This window comes from Athene cunicularia, assembly GCF_003259725.1.
Source record: "Athene cunicularia isolate RWA chromosome 15 unlocalized genomic scaffold, athCun1 chr15_part1, whole genome shotgun sequence".
Taxonomy (NCBI): Eukaryota; Metazoa; Chordata; class Aves; order Strigiformes; family Strigidae; genus Athene; species Athene cunicularia.
This window is the reverse complement of record NW_020799121.1, coordinates 6,859,498-6,882,989: the sequence shown is the minus strand read 5'-3', so window position 1 is coordinate 6,882,989 and position 23,492 is coordinate 6,859,498. Positions and strand designations below refer to the sequence as shown.

General features: G+C 51.5%; 2 protein-coding genes across 3 annotated transcripts; both read right to left on the bottom strand.

Annotated features, from left to right (window-relative positions):
• Positions 1-2,802: 2,802 nt before the first annotated feature.
• Positions 2,803-6,732, bottom strand: GP1BB (glycoprotein Ib platelet subunit beta). The gene is made up of 2 exons (XM_026859842.1): positions 5,165-6,732; positions 2,803-4,457 (listed from the first exon to the last, which is right to left on the bottom strand). The coding sequence occupies exon 2, from the start codon at positions 4,291-4,293 to the stop codon at positions 3,679-3,681; it is 615 nt and encodes a 204-aa protein (XP_026715643.1). The 5' UTR covers positions 4,294-4,457; positions 5,165-6,732; the 3' UTR covers positions 2,803-3,678.
• A 114-nt stretch (positions 6,733-6,846) lies between these two features.
• Positions 6,847-23,262, bottom strand: SEPT5 (septin 5). 2 transcript variants are annotated; one of them, XM_026859838.1, is made up of 11 exons: positions 22,940-23,262; positions 17,920-18,016; positions 17,306-17,392; positions 16,617-16,740; positions 16,311-16,445; positions 15,540-15,657; positions 15,092-15,193; positions 14,078-14,174; positions 12,725-12,860; positions 10,771-10,873; positions 6,847-10,435 (listed from the first exon to the last, which is right to left on the bottom strand). In XM_026859838.1, exons 1-11 carry the CDS (start codon positions 23,027-23,029, stop codon positions 10,379-10,381), a joined length of 1,146 nt encoding a protein of 381 aa, XP_026715639.1. In that variant the 5' UTR covers positions 23,030-23,262; the 3' UTR covers positions 6,847-10,378. The 2 variants fall into 2 exon arrangements, with proteins under 2 accessions (XP_026715639.1, XP_026715640.1); XM_026859839.1 differs by lacking the exon at positions 22,940-23,262 and adding an exon at positions 22,811-22,897.
• Positions 23,263-23,492: the final 230 nt, after the last annotated feature.

Here is a 23,492-nt window from a genome sequence, read left to right as displayed (position 1 = left end):
CCCCCCCCCCCCCCCCATGTCATCTACCAACCATCTGGACCTTCACTTAGGAAGTGCTGACCTGCTTTTTAGACACCTCAGGTTTGGAGCTCTGCATCATGGAGGCTGCAAACACACTTTGGTTTGTTTTCCTAGGTTTTTTTATCCCAGTATCTTTCAGGGAAAGGAGCTGCTTGGAAACACCCTGAACCTTTGCCAATGCAGCAGCCTGTCCAGCAGGCCTAGCAGCCCAATCCTGCATGCCCAGGTGTTGGTTCAGCCTTGATACTAGGAAATGATTTGCAAAGCACCTTAATAGCTTGCATTTATTTTTGCCATATTTCACCACTGCTTCCCCTTTGAAGTCAATGTGCAGCCTTGGACAGTCCCTCCCTTCAGAAAGAAAGCCAATTCTCCCTTCAGCAGCAGCACAGCAGATCCTCCACAGGCCGGCAGAGCAAGAAAGCATCTGTGACGTGCAGCTTTCTGAGCCAGGCTCTAGATTTATGGATTAGACATGCTGCCATGGCATACAAATCACTCTGCGCTCAGTGCAATTCATTATCACATTGCTATGGCTGGTCACATACTTCACAGGTGCAAATGATGCCAAAAAGGCTTTTTACCTTTCATGTGCCAAGACTTAATAAGGCAGAGTCAGGACCCCTCCTGCCTCCCCAGGGAAGGGAAACCAAAGTCAGCAGTTCTGTCTTTGTGGGCACACCGAGTCCTGAAGGTTTTCCAGCACGCCGTGGCAGTGCTGACAGGCAGGCAGCTCAGCAGTCATAGGGCTGGGATTGTGCCTGCTCCCAGTCCAGCTTCTCCCAGCAACTGAGCCTGTGCCTGTAGCACCGTCAGTACCTGCCCACATGCACTAGCAATATCCTCTAACTCAGGTAAATTCAGCTAAACATCTGTAGGCAAAAACAGAGATTCATTCTGCCACACTAGCAGACTTTGCAATAGCACTGGGAAAGCAAAGAGCCTTTTACAGAGCCTTTTACATCCCTTGTATGTATCAGTAAAGGGACTTGAACAACAAGCATAAAACAGCCAAGATAACAATATATTTGACCTAAAGAAACAAGAAGGAAGGGATGAAGGGAAGACAATGGGTTGTGCTACTTCCTTCCACATCTGCATCTTAATTTTGGGAAAGGGACACTGGGAAAGAACAAGCCAGAAAACAAGCTTTCTGTTGCTATGGAAAGCTGTTCCTTGGGGAGGGGGGGAATAATATCACAGTACTTAAAAATCAGAGATTTAAGAGTGTCAGGGGGCCTCATGGAGCATCAATCTGGGCATCTCCAGAGAGTAGACTTCTCAGTGGAGCTGTGTCCCTCCTTGGAGACCATGGTCATGGTGACGTTGCAGGGGCTGTCACAGTCCCTAGCAAAGGGGTGCATTGGCTACAAAGTCCCAATCCCCAGAAGAAAAAATAAACCTCATCTGGAACTCCATTTCTTTGGGTGCAACATCCAGTCAGGCTAATGTCACAGAGGGTTAGTGTTGGAGGGACACGGGGCAAAGAGAGAAAAAGGAGGGCAGTGGGCCCTGAACGTAGAGCCGTGTATCACTCACCTCGTGTCAGGCTGGCCCAGGCGCACACAGCACGGTGAAGGTCCTGCTGGGCCTTCGAAACTGCCCACCCCACTGCACGCCCGCCCTCCCCGGCACGGCGAGGGGACTCGCTGCTCACAGGACCCCATCTTCCCGCCTCAGCCTCCACCCGAGCACCAGCAGCCTATTCCACTGCAGTACTTCATCATTTCTTTGGCTCACACAGACCCCCGAGAGGAGCTGAGCCGATGTGAAGCAAACTGATGCAGAGAACCGCCAGGACGCTCCTTTTCTCCTCAGGCTCTGCCCTGAGCGCCCAGACCCGCTCCTGAACCTGCGGGGAGGCTCCGCGGGGGGGGGCCAGGGACAACCAGGGCCCTCAGGGGGCGTTCGGCGGCCGTTAGCCACCGCTGGGGGCCGTTAGTCACCTCTGGGGGCCGTTAGCCACCTCTGGGGGCTGTTAGTCACCGGTGGGGGCCGTTAGCCACCTCTGAGGGCCGTTAGCCACCTCTGAGGGCCGTTAGCCACCTCTGGGGGCCGTTAGTCACCTCTGGGGGCCGTTAGCCACCTCTGGGGGTCGTTAGTCACCTCTGGGGGCCGTTAGCCACCTCTGGGGGCCGTTAGCCACCGCTGGGGGCCGTTAGCCACCTCTGGGGGCCGTTAGCCACCGCTGGGGCCGTTAGTCACCTCTGGGGGCCGTTAGTCACCGCTGGGGCCGTTAGCCACCTCTGGGGGCCGTTAGCCACCGCTGGGGGCCGTTAGCCACCGCTGGGGGCCGTTAGCCACCGCTGGGGCCGTTAGTCACCTCTGGGGGCCGTTAGCCTCCGCTGGCGCCGGGGCGAGGCTCCGCGGCCTGCCGGCTGTCCCGTCCCCTGCTGGCGGCTGAGCTCCATCCTGATGTGAGCTGGAACCCCGTGAGCTGGGGCTGGGGCCCGAGGGCACAGGGGCCATGGCCCTACAGGTGTGCTTCGCACCAGGAAACACCCTTCCCTTTTCCCCAGCCCACATCATAAATACATAAGCAGCAACTCGGTGGAACTAGAAGAAACTCCACAGTTGGACTGGCCCTTTGTGGAAAGCCGGTAGCTGCCACAGTTTAACCCTCTGGCGCACTTCTGGTAACACCTCCGCCTGCCTTCCCTATTTGTTCTGCTTGGCACAAAGTTTGAGGGTAAGGGAGCATGTGCAAATGCCAGGGAGCACGAAAGACTGCAAGATACCTAGTGTGGAGTAGACAAAAAGTAATTTACATTATCATGCATGATTACTTTATTTCAATTTTGCTTCTTTCCAAAAATAATTAAGGGACATCATAACCAGCAGTAGACACAGGAGGAGTTTTTGCAGTTTGAGGCTCCAAAGAAAACGGGATCTCTTGTGGCAGGTGCCTTACAAGCAAAGTCAGAAAGAGCCTCTAGTCTTGACAACTCTTGGCTTCAGGGTGAATTCCTCATAAACATTCAGGGCCCCAGTCTGACTCAGTACATGTTGAAGTCAGTATTAAAACTATAAGTAGATTAAAAGGAATGAAGATAGGGTAAAATGAGTAGTCTTTCAAACATTCCTTCCCTCCCCACCCCCAGAACAACACTGGAAAAGATGCATCAGGCAAGAAACATCCTTTCCCTTTTACTGATGGGAAACTGAGGCAGGAGACAACTTTAGTCACTTATCCAAAGTTACTAAGGCAATCTGTTGCAGCACCAAGGAAACTGTATTTCTCTGTTGTCCTAGTTCAGTACCTTTCCTGTTCACTGTCCACCTCTGGGTTCACCTGACCCAATGCAACCAGAAGCATCATGGAAAGCATGGCTGAAATACTATAGCTCGAGGGATCGAGCACCACAGTCCCTACAAGCTTATAAGCAGTTCGAGTCAGTTTTGGTTGCTGTAGTTTATGATCTCCCTAGTCTACCAAAGCTCAGCAAAGCAATCAAGATCATGCTAAAGAGTTTAAAGCATTAAAAACCACAAGATCAGGTCTTTGGAAATACAGCAAGTGTCTGATCAGTTCAAGTCCTGCTTTGGACTGCAGTCACGATCAGACACTGCACTGAACTGTCCCCTCTGCATATCACAAACCACATGACCTCAGCATAGCATCACCCAAGGGGGAGGAGGGTCTTCAGTCTTGTGATGTTAATCACTGTTGTAGGGGTTTCTTGAAGAAGATACCCAAGTATCTACATGCTGGTGTAGATCTTGGGTGGTGCTTCGGGCTTCAGCGGTCATTCTCCGAAATTTCCGCAGGTAGACAATGATGAAGATAACCAAGATACCCTGGAGGAAAAGGAAGATGAAGAGACAGATCTGAGAGACGAGAGCCAGGCTGCAGTACCAGTACTGGCATGTGGAGATGATCTCGTCTTCTGTGAGATAGGCAATGATCCGGTCCTGCAGGTGAGCTGGGGAGGCGCATCTCACATCCCTGTACAAGGTCCGGTTCTGCTGCCACTGGAGCCAGGAGCGCAAGTAAAGGATGTCACAGTTGCATTCCCAAGGGTTGCCCTGCAGGTAGACTACCTGGAGGCTCTTTAGGTTGTCAAAGAGCCCACTGGGAATAGAGGTGAGCCTGTTGTAACCAAGGTGGATAATTTCAGCCGAAGGGCGGAAAGCAACTGGTAGTTTTTCTACAGTTAGGTCTTTTGACGTGCAGTCAATAATGTTGGTGGCACACTTGCATGGCACAGGGCATGTGGGTATCACGAGTGGGAGGAAGCCAAGGAGGGACAAGAAGAGAATTCCACCGTTCATTTTCACCTGCAAACACACCCCTGGTGAGACTGGATGAGGTGGAGACCAGGCAGACAGCACACACTCTAGGATTGACACCACAGCCCAGGTCTTTCGTTGGTTTGTTCTGAGGATGAGTTTCTAAATTTGGGTGAATTTGGTGTCCTTCACAGGAGATGTGAGAGCTGCGAAAAGAAGAGAGTTAAAAGAGGTGTTGTGCAAATTCTTGGTTTCTCATTATGGGAGAGGGAATGTTCCTAGTCTTCCAACCCTGGATTTGAGGTAGGATATGAACAGATGGCTACTGGGAGGCTTAGCTGCAGCCATCAAATTCATTTTCACTAGTCCTCAGAAGCGTAAAAGAGCTGCTTGTATTTTCAGCATTACTGGAGGCGCATTACTAGGGTGGCCAAGAAAATTTATGTCAAGGAATCAAAAATTAGAATATGAAACTGCTCATGCCTTATCATAGCTCTGAATTACATCTGTAACCAGAGCTTTGTTCATGCAAACTGTAAAAGGAGATTCAGAAATAATTTTACTGTTACAAGTGAAAAATAGCCTTTCCTGTTTTGAAAAGAAGTGATAAACAGTCCTTGTCCAGCAGACAGAGTGCTGACCACTGAGGGTTGAGGTCAGTGGAGTTTTCCACACTAGACATTGCTCCAGCAGGTGAATAATCTCCTTCTGGAGCTGTGACCGTGCTGGAAGACATGGGTCAATGAGCTCTCTTTGTACTGCAGTCTCATGCCACCGCTGAACACATGAGCTGCTATAACTTCTTTCAGAACACATACCTACAACAAGGCAGTGCTTTTCTGTGTAATCTGTCAACCAAATGAAAAGAAAAAAAAAAAAAAAAGAAGAACAGAAAGTAGCTTTGTTGACTTACCAGAGTAGTTCAATCCTTGCCTTCTTGCTGGCTTTACAACACAAGAGGAAGGTCCTAAGGCAGACCAGCCAGTGCAAGAGTGTTTGCAGCTGCATAGCTGAGCTCCCAGATAATCCCTTTGCAGCTGGCTGGCAAGATAAGGGTCAGGCTCATCCTAGGGACACCTCCCACACAAGTTTGCTGCATGCCACCGGAAGCTGAGGCTTCACTGAGCAAGCCTTCCAAGAAATGGGAGCTGACACTGCTCACAAGAACACAATTCTGGGCCCGTGTGCTCAGTCCAGCAGAAACACTGCAAAGTCTCGGTTGCAAAGTAGTCATTCAAAACATTTCAACCTGCCAGGTGATGTTACTGGCTTGTACCACACTCCCTGAGCACCGTGGCCTTTCGTTTCTCATCTCGTCAGGAAGACTGTATTTGGCAGAGTAGTGGGACCTAGCACTTTGCAGTGTGCTGACCCTGAGGTTTCCCTCGAAGCAGTGACACAAATCTACTCCTAAGTAGCAGTGGACAATCTGCTGCAAGAAATGGACTTCCAGTGACCACACTGCTGTCAACAGTTGATCCAAGGAGAAAGATCCTCCAGATACTTGCATCCTCTCATGATTTCTACAGGACTAAAATAAAATTCTTGGCATTTCACTGTCTATATCAAAATAAACTAGTTAGATTCACAGGAAGGATGACAGACTAGGAAAGATAGTGCTCCAAGGGAGTGCTCTTTTGATAGCCAAGTGAGTCGGCAGCTCTCAACTGACCACATCCTTTATTCAGAAGTTGCATTACACAAAGTCTTGAACAAGAAAGTCCAAGGGTCAAAACTATACTTAGGTAGAATCTTGTCTTCTCAAGGCCATTGCACCTTCACAGGTATTTTTCTGCCATCAGCCTGACTCCAGGCATTGGCTATGCTCCTTAGGATAAGGCCACCAGAATTACACTGTGAAACTGTTGCCCCACTGGAGCCAACTCTTCATTACCTTGTACTGTGCACATTGTACAGAGCAGAAATGATGAATGCCCTGAATGCGCTGATGTTAAGAAGAACAGCAGACTTTGGCCCTAAGGGAAAATCTATGATGCTCTAAACAAAACAATTAAGCTTTAAGTTTCTAGAAAGTTGGAGCAGACTCTTCCAGTTGTTTCACTATGGCAAGCAGAGTGGGAAAGAGACCCCAGGCCAACAAACGAACCCAGTTTTTCCTGCAGGACTTGCCTTCCACTTGGGAGCAGCTTGACTACTGCAGGGTAAGTCTGCTCGGCTAACTTACCTCATCTCACGTGTTTGGTGCTACGTTTATTCACAGGCAGGTGTTCAGGCCAGGTGTGGCACGGAGCTGATCTACAGCCAGGCCCATTCTGGCTCTGCATGCAGCACAGACTCAGCAATGCTCCTCTGACCAACTTACAAAATGGATTTCCTGGGACTGGATCCTGCCCAGCTGCCCATTGCTGATTTACACAACTCTCTCCTAGGGGAAGCTAAAAGATAGAAGAACCTCAAGATCACCATGTCTAGCTTCTGACAGGAACAGGCCAGAAATCCCACGCTGGAAGCCCTGCCTGGAGCCTGCTCTGACAGAAATAGACAAAAGAAACAGTGTCAGTTTTGATGTCTCCTGCCCATAATGTATCACCAATGCTGTTCAAGGGAACTGAAAATTAAACAGAAAGAGGTTGCTTTTTTGAATGTATTTATTTCACTGATCAATTCAGGTAGTAAACATTAATAATAATAATAATAATAATAATAACAATAATCATTTAATAAAATGGATATGTTTTAAAAGGTTTCATTTTTCTTTGTTCACAATGACAAAATGTTCCAACAGAAATTTACAAAAAAAAAAAATTATAATAACCCAACAGACAGACAGGAAACAAAGAGCCAGGAATGGAGCAGGGGATGAGCAAGTTGCATGGCAGGAGCAAGCCAGTGTTAAAGCACAGCAGAGTTTGTGAGGAGGAGCAGGGAACGCCATTGCAGAGCACGAGGAGTGGGACCCGTCCTTCTCTGGGGGGAGGCATGCAGGGTGGCAGTGAGGACTGCACAGGCAGGACCAGCACAGCAGTGGCACATAAGGAGTTCATGCCACGGCTCCATCCCCAGTCAGGCACAAGGTCCAAGATGTACCAACAGCCCCAGCTGCAGCCTGGGAGAGCTCTGCAGAGTAGAACACCACCCCTGCATCGACTCACTCAGCAGGGAAAAGATTGGCAGAGGCATGGGAATGTGCCTGGGGGTGCAGGGGTCGAGTATGAGGCTGTGGAGGGTTTTGTGAAGGGAGGTGTTAAATTACTTTTCTATTCACACTTCTCACTGCCAGTCAAATGGTCAAGCTACATTTGTTCAGGCGTCTCTTCTCCACCTACTGTGCAGCTCAATGCAGCAGTACAAAACACTCCTCCTTTAATAAACAGATGCCACCTTCCAGGCCAGAGTCTAAATCCCTGGTACCCCCCAAAGTCAGTCTCTAATCCCGTTCCAGGCAGCCCCCAAACTCTGCTGCTCTGAACAGGGAACCTCCTACACGGAGACGTGATTGCAGCAGCACCACAGCCCCTCTGTAGAATCCATCTCTCTGGTGCCTCACTCTTGTGCATTTTTTAGTAAGTGCAATTTGAGCCATCTTTGCCAGCTGGTAGCCAAAGGATTCAGCTCTCTGTAGTTGTCAGACTTGTGACTATTGACTTGATGTAGGTGCCGTGTACACTGAGCTGATGGAATCTTCCTCACCCAGAGGGACAGGGGCCAATTCACCCTCAGCAATGCTGCCTGCCTGTGACCTGTACCCTGTGCTCTCACCAGCACACAGCACGTCCACACGCAGCCCAGGATAGAAGCTGTCAGCTCCTCTACATCCATGCTAAAGGGTAAAGGTCTCTATCTTCTAAGAATCTGTTCAAAAGAGGAACATCTCCAGCTAGACAGGGCTCATCTGCAACAAAACATCCTCCTCACAGACAAGACCAGCGTAAGAAAAGAGGGGACAGGTACTGCAAAGTGTTCCCCATTATGCTAGCATGGATAAAGCTGAGAACTCAGCAGTCCTGCTTTGGACAGCAGCAAACCAGCTCCAGAAAACCTGGAAGAAGCTCCTGTTTCAGGCTACTCCACTACTCAAGTAAGCACACTGCACAAAGAAAAGTTTATTTCCTCCTTAAGCACCTTGAAGACAAGCTGAACCCTTCCTCTCTTCTAGGCTGGCACTGCCACTTCACTTAATGAGCCCAACATAGGGGAGAATGAAAGAAAAAACCCAACATGGTTATACACTGCTCTTGCCCAGCTTGCACATTTCTAAGGGGCTTGCACCCTCACTTCATCTTTCCACACTGTGCCAGGGTTTCTCGCCTGCCCCTACAGCCCATGTTCTGGATAAGCAGACGCTCTGTACCGTGAATAACTGGAACCAGCCAACCTACTCACCACCTGGACAAGCCCTGGTAAGGACTCTAAAGCCCCACGGGGGGAATCAGACAAACACAGCACCTAATAACAGAATTTAGGGCCTGGCTATTCCTGGCCAACACTATGCTTCCTACCCAGGGAGATCTACTGGGGAGAGCCAGAGATGGAGGAGCAGATACAAAAGGGGAAAGGGGACAGAGGAATTGGGCTGGGAGCCAGAGAAGCAGAAGGGCCCAGCCCATGGCACCACTCCCTGGAGGCAGAGGGAAAAGCCAAGTGTCCTCCCTCCAGCAGCCCTGAATCCCTGCGAGCACAGCAGTGTTGCTGGTGAAGCCTGCCCTGTCGGGCACATCACGCTCTGGGGCTCTCCTCTGGCTGTACTAAAGTTAGAAATACTGCAGGAAGCAAGAACAGACACAGGTTGCTGCCCAAAGAGCACTCTTATCTCTGCCCAGCAGATCCACTAGCCTTCGCAGCAGGAAGAGCCTCAGAGCGGGGAGGTGGAGAAGAGCCTTCTCAGGGGAAGGGCAGGGGAGCAAGTGACAAGTCTGCTGGGCTGGACTCAGCCCCATGCAGTGACACTCCTGCACCTGCCATGCTGACCCAAGCCCCGCCTGGACAGGTGGCTTGCAGATCTCTGGTACAAGCCTACAAAAACTGCCCCTTTCCAAAGAAGCAGCTCAGAGCCAGAGATGTGCTTGTGGGACTGCAAAGCATGGGGTTAGGGCACAGCTCTGCATTTGGGTTGGATTTCAGCCCTAGGGTTTCTATCCCCTCCAAAGCAGTCCTGCCCAAGCACTCTGGCTGCCACTGATCGTTTCAGAGCAGACGCTGGAGACACACTGCAGCTGGATGACAGAGCTAAACCCTGAGATACTCTCACCCAGCTACTGCAGGGCCCTGGGGTTCCTCTACCAGCACCACCAGCCTGCTGTGGGAGGAAGCCGCGGCTGAGAAGGGACTCACTCCATCTCCTCCTTGCAGGCAACAGTCAACAACTCATCCTCTTTGCCAGAAAGACATAACTGAGAGCAGTAGAAGACATTTTCTTCTAAGTGACCTCAAGAGACTCAATCCCTTGCTGCTCAGTGCAAAGATCCTGGAGTTTCTTGATAGGAAAAACAAAACCAACCAACTAAACAAAAAACCCAGAAAAACCCAGGCAGGAAACTAGGCAACCATCAGGACCCCTGAGCAGGTCAGTCCACAGAGAAACTCCCAGCCCCAGCTCTCTGGGCCAGAGCTGGCCCCAGGCTGAGGAGCCTGATCAGCGCAGGTCAAACTCACAGGAGGGTACGGCTGCCTTTACAATGCTTGTGCTGGCCCCAGACAAGGGGAATGGGGAGGGGGGCACAGCACCTCGGTTGGGAGTAAACATTTACGTGCATTGACACAGATAGTCTTCAAGTTCGTACACCAGAGAAACCAGGACTTTAAATATCAGAGCATTCCCAAACAAGAGATTAGTACATGGGAAAGGGAGATATTTTTCTTTTCTTTTTTTCTTTTTTTAGGATGCCTTAGGGTCTTCCCAGGCTATTTTCTTTTAAAAAAAGAAAAAAGAAAAGAAAGAATAATTATTAAAAAAGAAATACACATCAGTAAACTGTTAAGTGAACAGCCTCCTCCACAATCCAGCTGACCACAAAGCCAGCACTGCTGCTAATAAATTAGAGGGTGCGGGTGCAGCTCTTGCCCACAAGTCTCTATACAACAGGAAACCTTTTCTAAATGTCCACAGCTCTTGCCAGGCCTCAGATGGTCACTGGAGGATTCCCTCTGCCCTCTGAATACCTGTCTCTCACTGATCCTGCATTTGCTGCTGCATCTTCTGCAGCATCTCTTGCATCCGCCGTAACTGCATGAGACAGAGAAGAAATAGTCAAAAAGGGATCTGTTGTGGCCAGGAGCTGTGATCTGCACTGGGGTCAGTCCCTGAGAGCTGACAAATGGATCCCTCAGAGAGCATTAACTACTGCCTGAGCAGAGGCATCTGTATCTGGGATGGAATGGAGCCACGTTTCCCTGCGAGAGGAAGCCGCAGCTTTCACACCCTGTCCTCTGCATCAGGAGCCCATGATGGTGGGGGGCAGGGGTAGGAAGCCCCAGGACAGCCTCTATAGGGCAATCCTGGAGAAACTCCTCAGATTGCATCTCCAACCCCAAGGAGGCCTAGGCAGAAATGGGTCTCACCTCCTCATCCTTCATTTTGATCAGCTTCTCTGTCTCAGTGTCTGGTGTTGGGAGAGGCAGGATAGGAATCGGGCTTTCTATCCTGTTGTCCTGAGTCAGCTTGCTAGAGAGATGGAGAGAGGGGAGAAGCGCAGTCAGTCATGGTTCAGGCTGGCTGGCTTTGGTGTCACCACATGATGGCTGTCACTCACGATGGCAGACCTGCCAGCAATGCAGCACCATGACCCAGAATAAGACCAAAATCAATAAAATTTTTCAAAATAGAAGCTTGTGGGTTTCAAAATAGAAGCTCACAGAGAAAGTCCAAGTCAGGCTTACACTGAGAGCAAACACAGAAAGGGCTGATGTTTCTGACCACCTTTTTTAACTGCATTGGCAAGCTTAGCAGAGACATTTACAGACAATTTATCTGGTTTCCTTTGTCTCATCTGTGCATGTACCTACACATATACATGGCACCAACACAAACAATCAGCATCCCTAAGTCACCACTGCTCACCATGGTCCTTTTTTTTCCAGAAAGATAAAACCAGGGGAGCAGTTTAATAACTGCAAGTCTGATAACAAATCCTGTCATATTCAGGAGGTGGGAGACAGGAGACACAACAGGCACAGCACAGCAGCACTGCAATGAGCACTAGGGCTGCACATGAGTGCAGGCAGGGGACAGAGGAAGGAGGTAGTTTTCTTCCAAAACTCAGAGGAGCTCTCAGAAGGGAAGAGGAGCCGAAGACACCCAGGCTGAAACTGGAAAATCAAGATGCCACTTGCAGGCATTCACCACTTGGAGTCACCGTTGGCTCATTATTGAGACAATTCCATCCTTGGAGCTTGGGATCTCCTCCCAAAACATCTCTCTAGAGAGGGACCCTTAACCCGCTGCTAGAAATGGCCACGCTCTAGTTTTACTAGACTTGTTCACTGGCAAGGAACTAGACATGGCGTGAGAAACGGTACCAAACTTAAGCTTTCCCTAAGCTGAGCAACTGCTTTTTCATCATGCTTTTCTTTTAATAGATACATAGCCTACCTAAATAGCAGCTGTGACACTTCTCACAGATCTCTAGCATTTAACATAGTTATTTTGGGACTCCATATTCTCACTGTTGAAAAAAGACTGGCTCATCTGCTATGCAAAAATACTAAGATACACTGTGTGTGAACAGAAAGTACCAACCTTCACGTTTGCACACATGCATGACTGTTCCTTGGCGAAGTGCAGCCATTTCTGCTCTGCAACGTGGCAGCACAGACCTACCCTGCCAGTTCAGGCAGGAAGTGAAGGGGACGGTTTACAAGTGATGAGCCAAGACCTACTTAAGCCTAAAATTTGTCACCAGTATTTCAGTCGTGGAAGGGAGAAGGAAAAAAAGGTTTCAAATGAGAAGGCCATGAGTGTTGTCTCTTCTATTTTCTGATCATTGTGACTAAAATAATAGAAAATCAAATGCAATAGGAAGACAATGCAGAGACATCTTTGGGGATACGTTGAGTCTTGCTAACTGCCTGGGCTCTGTTGTCTAAGAAACAGCAGCATCCCAAGGGTCATGCTGTCATTTGGACAGAACTGCAGACTGCCTTGCTCTTTGGCAATGCACACAGCTATCACCCACCAGAGAGATGGTTTATCCCCTGTTTCATTAGGCTGGATGTATTTCACCCATTCCTAGGAACAGCTCTTCAAAAGAATTCCCAGGCCTGTTTCCCAAGATCTGCATGGGGAATCCTCAGACAGGAACACGGATTCTCAGAAGCATCCCCACCATGAGTTCAGGCTGTGGGAGACATGCCTGGATTTGCTATTTTACTTCTCAGTGCCATTCCCCAGGCTGCAGCCCAGCATGTCCTCAGGAGACCCACAGCCTCCTGACTGATGAGCTGTTCTGAGAGCAACCCCAGCTCTGTAGAGAGTGAGACATCCCTGTCACCTCCAACAGAAGCGATGGGGACCCACCTGGTCATCTGCTGGATGCACTGAGCTCTGTAGTTCTCATAGTGGACATCGCAAGTGACATCCTTCAGGTCGTGCATGTGTGTCCGGATCAGCATGTTCCGCAGCTTCACAAAGTCGCAGTGTGCCTGGTTTTCCACTGTGGAAGCAACAACAGGAGAGTGCTCCGATGTCACACCTCACCAGCCCTCTCCAGGGAGCCCCTTCTCACCTCCTGACACCCAGGCTCGATTAAAACCTCCCCCAGGGCTCCTTCCTCATCCTCCACAGCCACTGCCTGGGGCTCTCCCCCTGGCCCTGTCACAGTCCTTGATGATGCTCTGTACTTCTCAATGCTGAGGCCAGGCTGCTATGTCACTGTGTTCCCAGGACTTTTTCTGAGTAAAAGGATTAATTGAGTGAATAAATCAAAGCCCTGAAAGAGGATGCCATTCCCAGGTACATGGGATGTCATTGTTATAACCACAGTGAGCACAGTCAGTGCTGGAGGCAAACTACTTGTCTTCTCAGAATTTAGGACTGATCAAAAAATGTCATGGTAGGCATAATCAGCCCCTGGGGGTCAAAACCACGAGCAGGCAATGGTCTGGAGGGGTGAAAGAGCTGCTGTTACCACAGGAAGCCAGGCTCCAGGCAATGCTGCAGGACCCTGCAGGGAAGCACTGTGCTCAGTAGCTGTGTGCCTGCTGTGGTGATCTCCATTTGCTCTCTGCAGGACTGAGGGAAGCTGGCTGCGTCAGGCCCAGGGTTTCACGACGTTGATCCCACTGCCAAATGTCACCCTGACAGGCACAGCTCCCTCCGGAGCCAGCGAGAGATCAGAGCCAGCAGCTGGGCAGCCCAAGCAGCCAGCACCAGCCCACAAGTGCACACATAAGCTTTTGGGATCTAAAGCTGCAAGACCTTAAAGCAATGCACCAGCACAAGGGAGGGAGCCACAGCAGCAAAAGTCATTCCAGAGTTATTCTGTCTATGGGCTTTATGAAATTTCTCTGTTTAGAAAGGAAGAATGTTAGAGACAAACCCATTATGTATCAGTACAGCCTCCAGCCCAACTCCAGCACATACAGGAGCAGCAGCAGATGAGGTTTTAATGATTCAGTTTGGCTGAGGGCAGTGGCTTCTCCCCAGAAACTAAACTGGCAATGCCCAGTCTCCCCCTTGATAAGAAGCCATAGACGGTCCCAGTGCCTCCATCTCTACCTTTCCTTGTCCCCTGCCATGTGCCGAAGGTGGCACAGTCAGTCACGGCCGTGCAGAGGTGAGCTCTCCCTGCCGTCCCTCTTGCAAGTGCCTGCCTGTCCCTCTGCTGTCCCTGCCTGCCCCTCGCTCAGTGCTCCCAGGCACCACGCTTACCTTCCACAATGCCCCAGGGGTAGAGCCGTCCGCGGACTCGCTGGCCTTTCGCCTCCACCACAGTGTTACTGCCAATGACGGCAAAGGGAGCGCTCTCCTGGAATGAGAGGCATTGCTGAGCCCAGCTCAGCACGGGGCTGCCCACGGATCCCTCCTCCAAGGGCCAAGCTCAGGTGGAGTGGAACAGGAGGAGGAAGGTGCTGGTAGGAAAGGCACAGGGACACCCCCATGTGCCACAGCCACACCACAACCCAGTTGCAGAGAAAAGCCTAAGGCACGGGGATCTGCAGGCAGCTTAATTCCCAGCCTGACCTTCTCAGCTGTCCTGGGGAAGCTGTGTCTCTGCAGGTGCCTGCACCCCTTCTTTGAGGGGAAGCTCTACAAGGAAGCCAGAGCAGAGAGGCTAGGACACCAAGCAAGTGGGAAAATGTTGGCCAAGAGCTTGTCCAGGCAGGGATGTACAGGCTGTGCTCCTTTCTGCTCAGAAGGGAGTCAAAGTCCATTGCAACTCTCTGACAGGAGAAACAAGGCCATTACTGCATGCACACACAGGGCTGGCTCAGCTTGGGAGAGGGTCAAGCCTGGGCTGCTGGGGCCTCCAGGCAGGCCTGTATGATCATGTTGCCTCCCTCCATGCAACTAAATGTGTCACAGTGGTGACTTATCACTCATAAATCACTCCTCCTTGCTGATGGCATCACTCAGAAATAGGTGCTTACAAATGCTGTACAACCCAGCCTTCACCTTAAACATACAGGCTGGCATAGACCAAGGAAAGACTGACACTGTCTGGTGGGAGAGCAGAAGTGCCACATCTTCACGCCACACTTCATGGCACCAGCAAGGACATTAGTACCTTCTCCAGGCCATCTACCACATGAGCCAGTGAAGGCTGTCCCCTGGGTACCAGTAGCACAGGTTTTTGGCACACATAGAGCAGCTCTGGCTCCTTCTGGAATAACCAACACATCCATGAGCCTGACTTCCCAGTTCCCTGCCAAGCAGGTTCCTTACCTTCAGCTCTCTGTCTTGCTGCTTGAATTCCTCATCTTCATCAGAGTCACACTCAGGGAACTGGTACACTTTAATGCCAAATTTGTCAATCTCTTCACGGATCTGTGTCCATGCAAGACAAAACCAAACGGATGCAACACTAAACAATACAGAGATGCTGGGTTTATTCCCTGTTTGTGCTACCATGGGTTTGCTATAGCCTACAGATGGTGAAAGGATTTGATGTTTCTTCTAGAGCTGGCCTCTCTGCAAACACCACTTCTCACAGCAGAGCACTGCTGCAATTAGACTTGCAGGTACTGTGTGTGTGTGTGTGTGTGTGTGTGTGTATATATATATATATATATATATATATATATATATATACACACACCACATACATGTATCAATCTCTCCTCCCTTCTCACCCACTCCTGACATCACATCATGTAAAGAAAGAGCATCTCACCCTCTCTTTTAGTTTCCGGATCTCAGAGGGGATCAGGCAGTCGGCTTTGGCAATCAGAGGCACAATGTTGACCTTCTCATGCAGAGCCTTCATGAACTCAACATCCACAGGCCTCAGCCTGCAGCAGGGATGAGGAGGGACATGGTTAGCAAGGACACACTGGGCAGCTCCCCCTCCAGCACAAGGGAAAATGACAGCACCATCATAAGAACCTGTGGCAGCACTGGGACGTCCCTCAGCTAGGGCTGTATTTTCAGGAATGCTGTCTCAGATTTTAGCTGCTTAATGTCTCACAGACACAAGCTGGGTATTTGATTCCTTGCAGGCCAAATACTGCCCAGGCCACAGCTCGGGGCCTCCCTCCAGCTGCCCTCTGCTGCAGGCAGCCAACACAGCTCCTCTGGCTGCTCCACACTAGGCTGGCAAATGAGCCAGCAAGGGGCAGGGACTGAAGGCAGCTTAAAACTCCCCTTCCTATCCACCGGTCAGGCTTAGCTAGATAGGGAGATACAATGTGTGGCATTATTTCTTCTGATTTCCAAAAGAGGCTGTACGGCCTGAGGGAGATCTACTCTGCCTGAGCACAGGCAGTCTGTCGTGCCAGCGAGGGGGAGGAAGGTGGTGTGATGTTTTAGCCGAGGGAGAGCATCCAGACAGCTCTTCTCCCGTGCCAAGAGTCCTGCCAATGTATAAGCTGCTACAAGGCAATCCTGGGGCTCAAGGTTTTCCCTCGAGACTGAGTCACACCCCATCCCTGGTGGGGGCTCTCACCCGTGCCCGAAGGGCGAGATGAAGTAGAGGCAGCAGTGCACTCGGTTGTCCTGGATGTTCTTCCGGTTCAGGCCGCTCTCATCACGGAAATACTGTTCGAACTGCTGGTCGATGTAGTCGGTGATGGGTTTCCAACTGGGAAGGGCAATTCAATCAGAACAAAATCATGCGTGTAACAGAACAGTGTCTCCTAGGGACTATGAGGCAGCATCATCCCCTTCCCGCTGCCAGACCCCCTTCCTGTGAAGCACCACAGAAAACAGGCATGGCCAAGGACTAGGAGGAAGGCAGCAGTGGCCTGCTCACCACTCAGTGTTGTTAACAGCATCTCCAAAGCCTGGTGTGTCCACTATGGTCAGCTTCAGCTTGACACCCTTCTCCTCAATGTCCACCGTGTGCTTGACGATCTCCACTGTCTGGTTAATTCTCTCTTTGAACAGGAATATGTGAGTTAAAGCTAAGCAGTAACACTGGGGATCCCTGCTCACACCCATGACAAGCTGGCTCTCTCCTTATCATTGAGCACAGGGAGTAATATGGGTTTCAAAGAACCCTGATCATCCCCTAAGGAGCCCCAGGGAAGTGGTACTGTGGTAGGCCAGCAGCAGGAAGGCAGACTCTGAGAAGACACACAAACCTCTGAAGTGCTCATAGCCCAGCTGTTCAGAACATTTTGTCCAGTCACTTGGGAAGGGGAACCCCTACCACATCCAGCACCCAAGAACAAATGACAAATTTCAACATTTCAAAGGGCTAGTGCTGCTCTGCAGCCTCATCTTCCCTATGTAGGACAGAGGAGCCCTACAGCCAAACCCTTCTTGCTCAAATACTAGTGCTTCTGTAGCCAGCAAAGGAAAGCAGAGCAACAAACAACAGGGCTAGGATCCAGCCAAGCCTGTAGCTGCTGCTGAAGCAAGGAACCAAAGCACAGGTCCTTAGGACAGTCTAGATCTGTGGGCACAAGAACCGTTCACCCCGCTTTGTCCCCAACTTACCCTCTGCATTGAGGAGCTTTCTGTCTTTGTAGAGGTCTGTCAGGAACAGGCTATTCACCAGCGTGGATTTGCCCAGACCCGACTCTCCTAATTGACATAGCGCAAAAGGGAGGAGGGAAAAGCAAGTAACATGACCCACTAATTGACTTACAAATGAAACTCTGAACAAGGCTTTGAATCCTGAGCCAGAGGAAGTGAGAGAGACGAGCTGTCAGAAGCTGTTTATTGGCATTACATTTTTTCCAGCAGTGGGAGGACTTCTGCTGCAAGATGTCTCAATCCTTGCACAAATGTGATCTTCCCAGCTTCTCCATCCTCCCTCTCCTTCCTTTCCCTTAGTCCCTGGCTGGCCCTGCCTTCACCACCCAGACTAGCCACTGTTGGAGAAGCTTGTTCCAGTGGGTTATGAGTAGTCAGGAGGGGCCCAGTCCTCCTCAGGGAACTGTCTGACTGCAACACAGGCTGGGGAGCAAAGCAAGGTCTGAGACAAGGACCAGAACAGAGCGAGGGGAGGATCCGGGCACTGAGGGAGTACCTAAGGGAAGTGAGGAGAGCTGGTCCCCTTCACACACCCACCATGTGGCCCAGCCACCTCCATCCATGGGCAGTCTCACCTGCGACCATCAGGGTGAAGTCGAAACCTTTCTTCACGGATTTCCGGTGGACCTGGTTCGGCAGAGTGGCAAAGCCCACATACTGCTTCTCATGGTCCTGCAGGGCAGAGGTGGATGGGAGCAGGTCAGGGTGTGTCACCCCTCCTGCTCGAGCCTCACATAGCAACAGAGGTGGACTCAAAAAGCCCCTGAGGCAGAGCCAAGGGTCAGAAGAAAGGTCAGTCCCTGCCTTGGCAGTGGTGCGAGGCAGGGCACGCACCTCCTCTAGGCTCAGGGACTCCTGCCCTTCCCGCAGGTGAGCACAGAGGCCACCTCCTCCCAGCCACAGCTCAGCTGCTCTCACCAGCCAACACTGCAGTTGACAGCAGTCTCCCAGCATGGAGAACACGGGGGAAAAGGCACATCCCACCATTCCCAGCACAGAGCACATCTGGGGCTGCTATGACACACAACCTTCTTAACTTTGATTTTCCTGCACAGTCACGGGCTCCCTTCACAGCAGGGTTACCAAATGTCACCTTTCCCCAGGTCTTTCAGAGTCATTTCTACATCTCTCCCTCCAGAGGCGCATTGGTACATGATGGAGAGCTCTCTGTAATTAGCACCCCAGGGCTTGTGGTGTCCTGAGCCATGTCTAGAGGAAGGTGCAGTCAGGGGCTTGGCTTCTGCTTGACCTGAGAGGGAATTATTTCTTGCTGTGACACAGCCACCCCTGGCTGAGTAAGGAAATCCTGAGCAATCTCTAGTGTTATTTCTGAAGAGACAGAAGTTCAAGGAATGTGGGAAGATGCATAATATTGATAACACAGGTGAGATGCTTTTGGTGAGGGTATTACATATAGTATTACCAGAGTGTTACCTACTGCCTAAGCACCTCCCAGACGCAGCCCCCCATCACTGAGCGCTCTCATACAGGATAAAAGCTGCAGTCACCCCACAAGCATGGCACACGCTCTGTACAAACACACTAAGTGCACACAAGGACTGACATGACCAGTGGTGTATTTCACAAGCATACAGCGTGCATCCCGCAGCCAGGAGCAAACACGCAGCCTGCGCTGCACTCCAGGGGCACACACCCTGCTCGTGCAGGGTACATTCCAAAAGGCGAACACGACTCATCTACAGGATTCAGAGACCTGCTCCAAGTACTGCCCCTAGGCTGGGCTGAGCACACGGTCTGGTCCTCACAGCTCAGGCAGCTGTGGGTAACTGTGGACCCCACAGCCCGGCCACTCCATCCATCCAGCCTCCACCTGAGCACTACTGGTCTTCCACAGCCCACATCCCCACAGCAGTGCATTCCCCTCCCCAGGCCCCACTGCAGAGGGAGGGTGTGCATGGACCCTGACAAATACCTCCCTTCTCACATACTTTCCAAGCTAGACCCAAGGGGAAACAGCCATTCACAAATGCCTGAGCTAGAGACATCATAGATTCCACTTTTCAACATCACTTAAAATAAACATACCCCTGGGATTCACACCACAGGCAAATCCATGGAGCCAGGAGCTCCTCAAAACAAGCCCCAGCTCCCACCCAGCCATGGATGCTTTCAGGCATACGGCTGTCCTCACCCCACAGCTCTCTGGCACTGGTTCTCCAGGCACAGCAGGGACAACCTCTGTTCCTAAATTTATCTATCCCCATTCCTGGGGCACACACTCAAAGAAACACAAATTACAATCCAGTGCAATCGCACCTATTTCCATACTGCAAGTGGGCAATGCAGCTCCCGAGCAGCCCTCTACAGCCTCTGACTGCATGCCCACATGTGTGAGCATCCTCGGGCATCGTCAGCCCTCGGGCATCCCCTGGTGTGGACATACAGTAGGGAGGAAGGACACAGAGTCTCCTCCTCCCAGTTTATGTCAGCTCTGGAGCTGCCCACTCAGATGGGACAGACGTGGCTGATGGCCATTGTGGCCTGAAGACTGTTCTTTAGCATGGTCACTGCCTTCTAGAAATTTAGGTTTGGTTTGGGTCTCAGACTTGGTCACTTGGGCCTTAAAAGACAGAGTGACTGTGGGCTCTGATCTCCCTCATCTCACCCCCTTGCTAACATGGCTGAAGCAGTGCTGTTTTACCACCCCACAGTTCACAAAGGCAAGAAAGGATGGAGAAATGAAATTAGAGAAGTGGGGAGAAATAGAGAGTGCCCAAAGCGCTCCACTGGCAGCTCTAATGGCTGAGCTAAAAGGCGGTGGGATTCCAAAGCAGCCGTGCAGCGGTGAGACACCAGGGTGAAAAGTGATGGCTCTGATGAGCTGCACGTGGCAAAGCAATGTCTGCCTGGGAACACCGCGAACTGTCACCCAAAAGCCTCAGGAAAGGGGAAACACAAGGTGTGCAAAGCAGTGTTCAAAATGTGATAATGGCAAGATCAAAAAAACAGGAAAAGAAAGGCTGTTTCCAGCCTGTGTCCCTCAGTGACAGGGCTGCCTCCCAGCTGCTTTGCTTCCCAGTGAAACACACCCATGAACACAACCAAAAGTGCAGGTGTAACAGCCCGTGCAAGGACCAGTATTGCTCAGCGAGCAGCACAAATACACAACATCCTTCCCCTTGCACTCCTCGTACAGCCAAGCTTTGGGTGGGAGCAGGAAGAGACCTGCCCCAGTCTTTACCAGACTCTGGAAAGACAATGATCACCTGCTCTCTCTAATGACTTGACATGTGAAACAGTGCAAGTAACGTGCTAATAAAAACCGTAGCTGAGGCTTGGGGTGTTTCTCCTATTTTCTTTGGTTTTTAACATAGATGACTACAGGCTGACAATGGAGACACAGGGGAGATGAGCTCTGGTGCAACTCCACTTACTTCAGCGAAGTGTAACAGGCTGAACCTGATCTCTTGTTTCTGTTCAGCCTAACCAAGAAAGTGTGGATTTACTGTATCTTCAGTTACTTCCCCATAGCTCAGTGGAATCATGACATTTGAAATGAGCAAATCCTGGCTGATGCAGGACATGACTCATGGTCATTTCCCTCGCAGTAAGGAAGGTCAGTGCTGAGAGCAATACCAAGAGAAGAGCTTCCCTTGCAGTGGGAGGCAGCCAGAGTCACAAAGGGAAAGGGCCTGTCCCCAGCCATGCCTCCCTCTGATCAGCCATAGACACACTGCAGAGCCCTGCCAGCAGCCAGTGGCCAGCATGTCTGCCAAGAGTGAAGGCAAGAGATGCAGAGGAAAGTGTGGGGAGGGATCCCCTTCTTCTAACCGCCTTCTCTCAGGAGCAACAGCATGGTCCCTGCACCACAGCCAGCCTAGACCCACAATTCCTCATTCTGGCTTTGAGACACCCCAGCCATGTTCAGGCACCACGAGAGGCCTGTGCCACCATCTCTGCTAGTGTGCCAGCATCAACACTGCACTTAAGGAGCCCAAGTAGCTTCCTGAGCCTGGTGGCTGCCTTGCTCAAAGCTCTGCACCACTCACCATCTTCGTTAGGACCCAACACGGATGCTATCTGCAGAGCAACTACGCACGGGACAGTGCTGAAAGAGGCAAAGAGGGCTGGGAGGGCTACCGAAGGAGGCAGGTAGCTTTCTGGGTTGTGAAAAGCTAAACTCCATTAACTCGACAAAAGACTGGACTGAGTGAGTTCCTGAAGGCATCACAGCCCCCTCTGCATGCTTCCCAGCCTTGTGAGCCAGCTCCCATCAAGCTGACACAAGGCAGGACAACTGGCTGCTGCACTGCGCTTCCTCGCCAGCTCCAGCTGTTGGGGAAGAGCCCCAGCCAGCCGGGCCAGCAGCACTCTGGCACAAGGAGCCCCTCTCCCCACTGCCTCCTCCACCTGCTGCCTTTGTTCCTGCTGGTGTCCCGCTCCCACACGCCCGGGAACATGCCCAATGCACCACAGCAGAGGCCACCAAGAGATGTGGCCAACCTCTGGGGCCCTGTTACAAACCAAAGCACCCCAGGCCAAGCAAGACACATCTGTTCCCTCCCTCAGCACACACTCGGTGGTTCACCAGATATCACAGCAAGACACCGTGTCAGGGGCAGAAACATTCTTAATCTGTTGCACAGAAGAGAAGCCATCCCCAGTACTAAGGTGTCTGCAGGGCTGCTGGTACCTCCAAGGCAGAGTACCGCTGTCCTTCCTGATTCCCTCCTCACCTCTTCGGTGGATGTGCTGTTTAAATCAATCCACATCTCATGTGACTTCACCATTCAGCCTGGGGATAAACGGCGCCTTGCTGGGTATATTCAAAAGGGCTAGAATAAACATGGTGGGACCACAGAAAATTTGAAGAATAACCCTTAACTCAGGTCTGAAGCAAACCTCAGAAACGTCAGTTTGTTCTGGGATCCTAATGCCCCTGCCTCCACTTCTTCAGGGGGGCCCTCTTGGTGTTGCAGCCTGCAGCACAAGCCATCAGCTCCCTCCCGGGCAGCCCTTCCTCCAGCCCTTCCGTCTGGCCAGGCACGGCCGCCACAGCCGCGTCTGCAGGAACCAGCACAGCCCAGCCCCAGAGAGGAGGCCGACCCTTCGCTTTCTTTCATTGCCAGAAAGCTGCATAAATTCTTAACACAAACAGTCCCCAGGGCATCTCCCTTGTACATCTGCTGCCCTGGGCCTGGGGCTGAGCACGGGAATATCAGCAAAAGCACTCTCCTACCAACATTTGCTACAGCAGAAGGAAAACCGGCTCGCAAAGCACAGCATTACCATGATAACACAAACCAGACTGTGTTTGGGCACACACGCAGCGCTAACTCCTGCCCTGAGCCCCGCCAAGCATGCCATTCAGACAGGGAATCACCGCATCAAATAACCGCACAAAAATATGTCACGCTTCTATCTCCCAACTGTCCAACGCAGCCCTCGGCCCTGTGCCTGCAGGGGCTGCTCCCCTCCTTTCTGTCCCCGCCATCTCTCCCCTACCAGTGTCTTTCCGCTCCTCTGCTCCTCAGAGGTCTCATCTTGTGCTGCACACATCTTCTCGGGCACCATCCTCCCCCCTCCTGTCCCTGCTGCTCCCTGGCTCACAGTGCTATAAATACATCCCCGTACCTTCAGCTTGGCCGGGTGGCTTCGCTGTGCCTGCGTCCGGGGAGAAAGCAGCCGCTCCACTAACCGCTCCTGAATTATGATTGAATCCATAACGGCGGCCGGCAGGACGGACAAGCCACCGCGGGCCAAGAGAAAAAAACCCAACCCATGTGTTCCCTCCCAGCCTTCGCTAAATCCATGCGGCAGCCCCCCGCCTACGCATGCACACACACGCAGCGCTGGCTCGCCTCGCCTCGGCGCAGCGGCCCGGCGAAGCAAGGCGAGGGGAGAGGCGAGGAGAGGCGAGGAGAGGCGAGGAGGCTCCCATGGCAGCTGCCCGGGATTTCCTGCCTCCGCCTGTACTGCGGGAGGAGCCTGCCAGCAAGGACAGGACAAAAGCCACCGCGGCCGCTGACCAGAGCCAATGTCTCTCGCTCTGCCAGTGTCCCACAGAGAGTTTCCGCACGTACCGGATGCTGTCCCAGCCAGGACTCCTTTTGTCAGATGGAGGATTTCTTGGATACCCTGACTGATACAGCTGAGACAAAGGCGCGCTCCAAGGAAACCTGCTCTC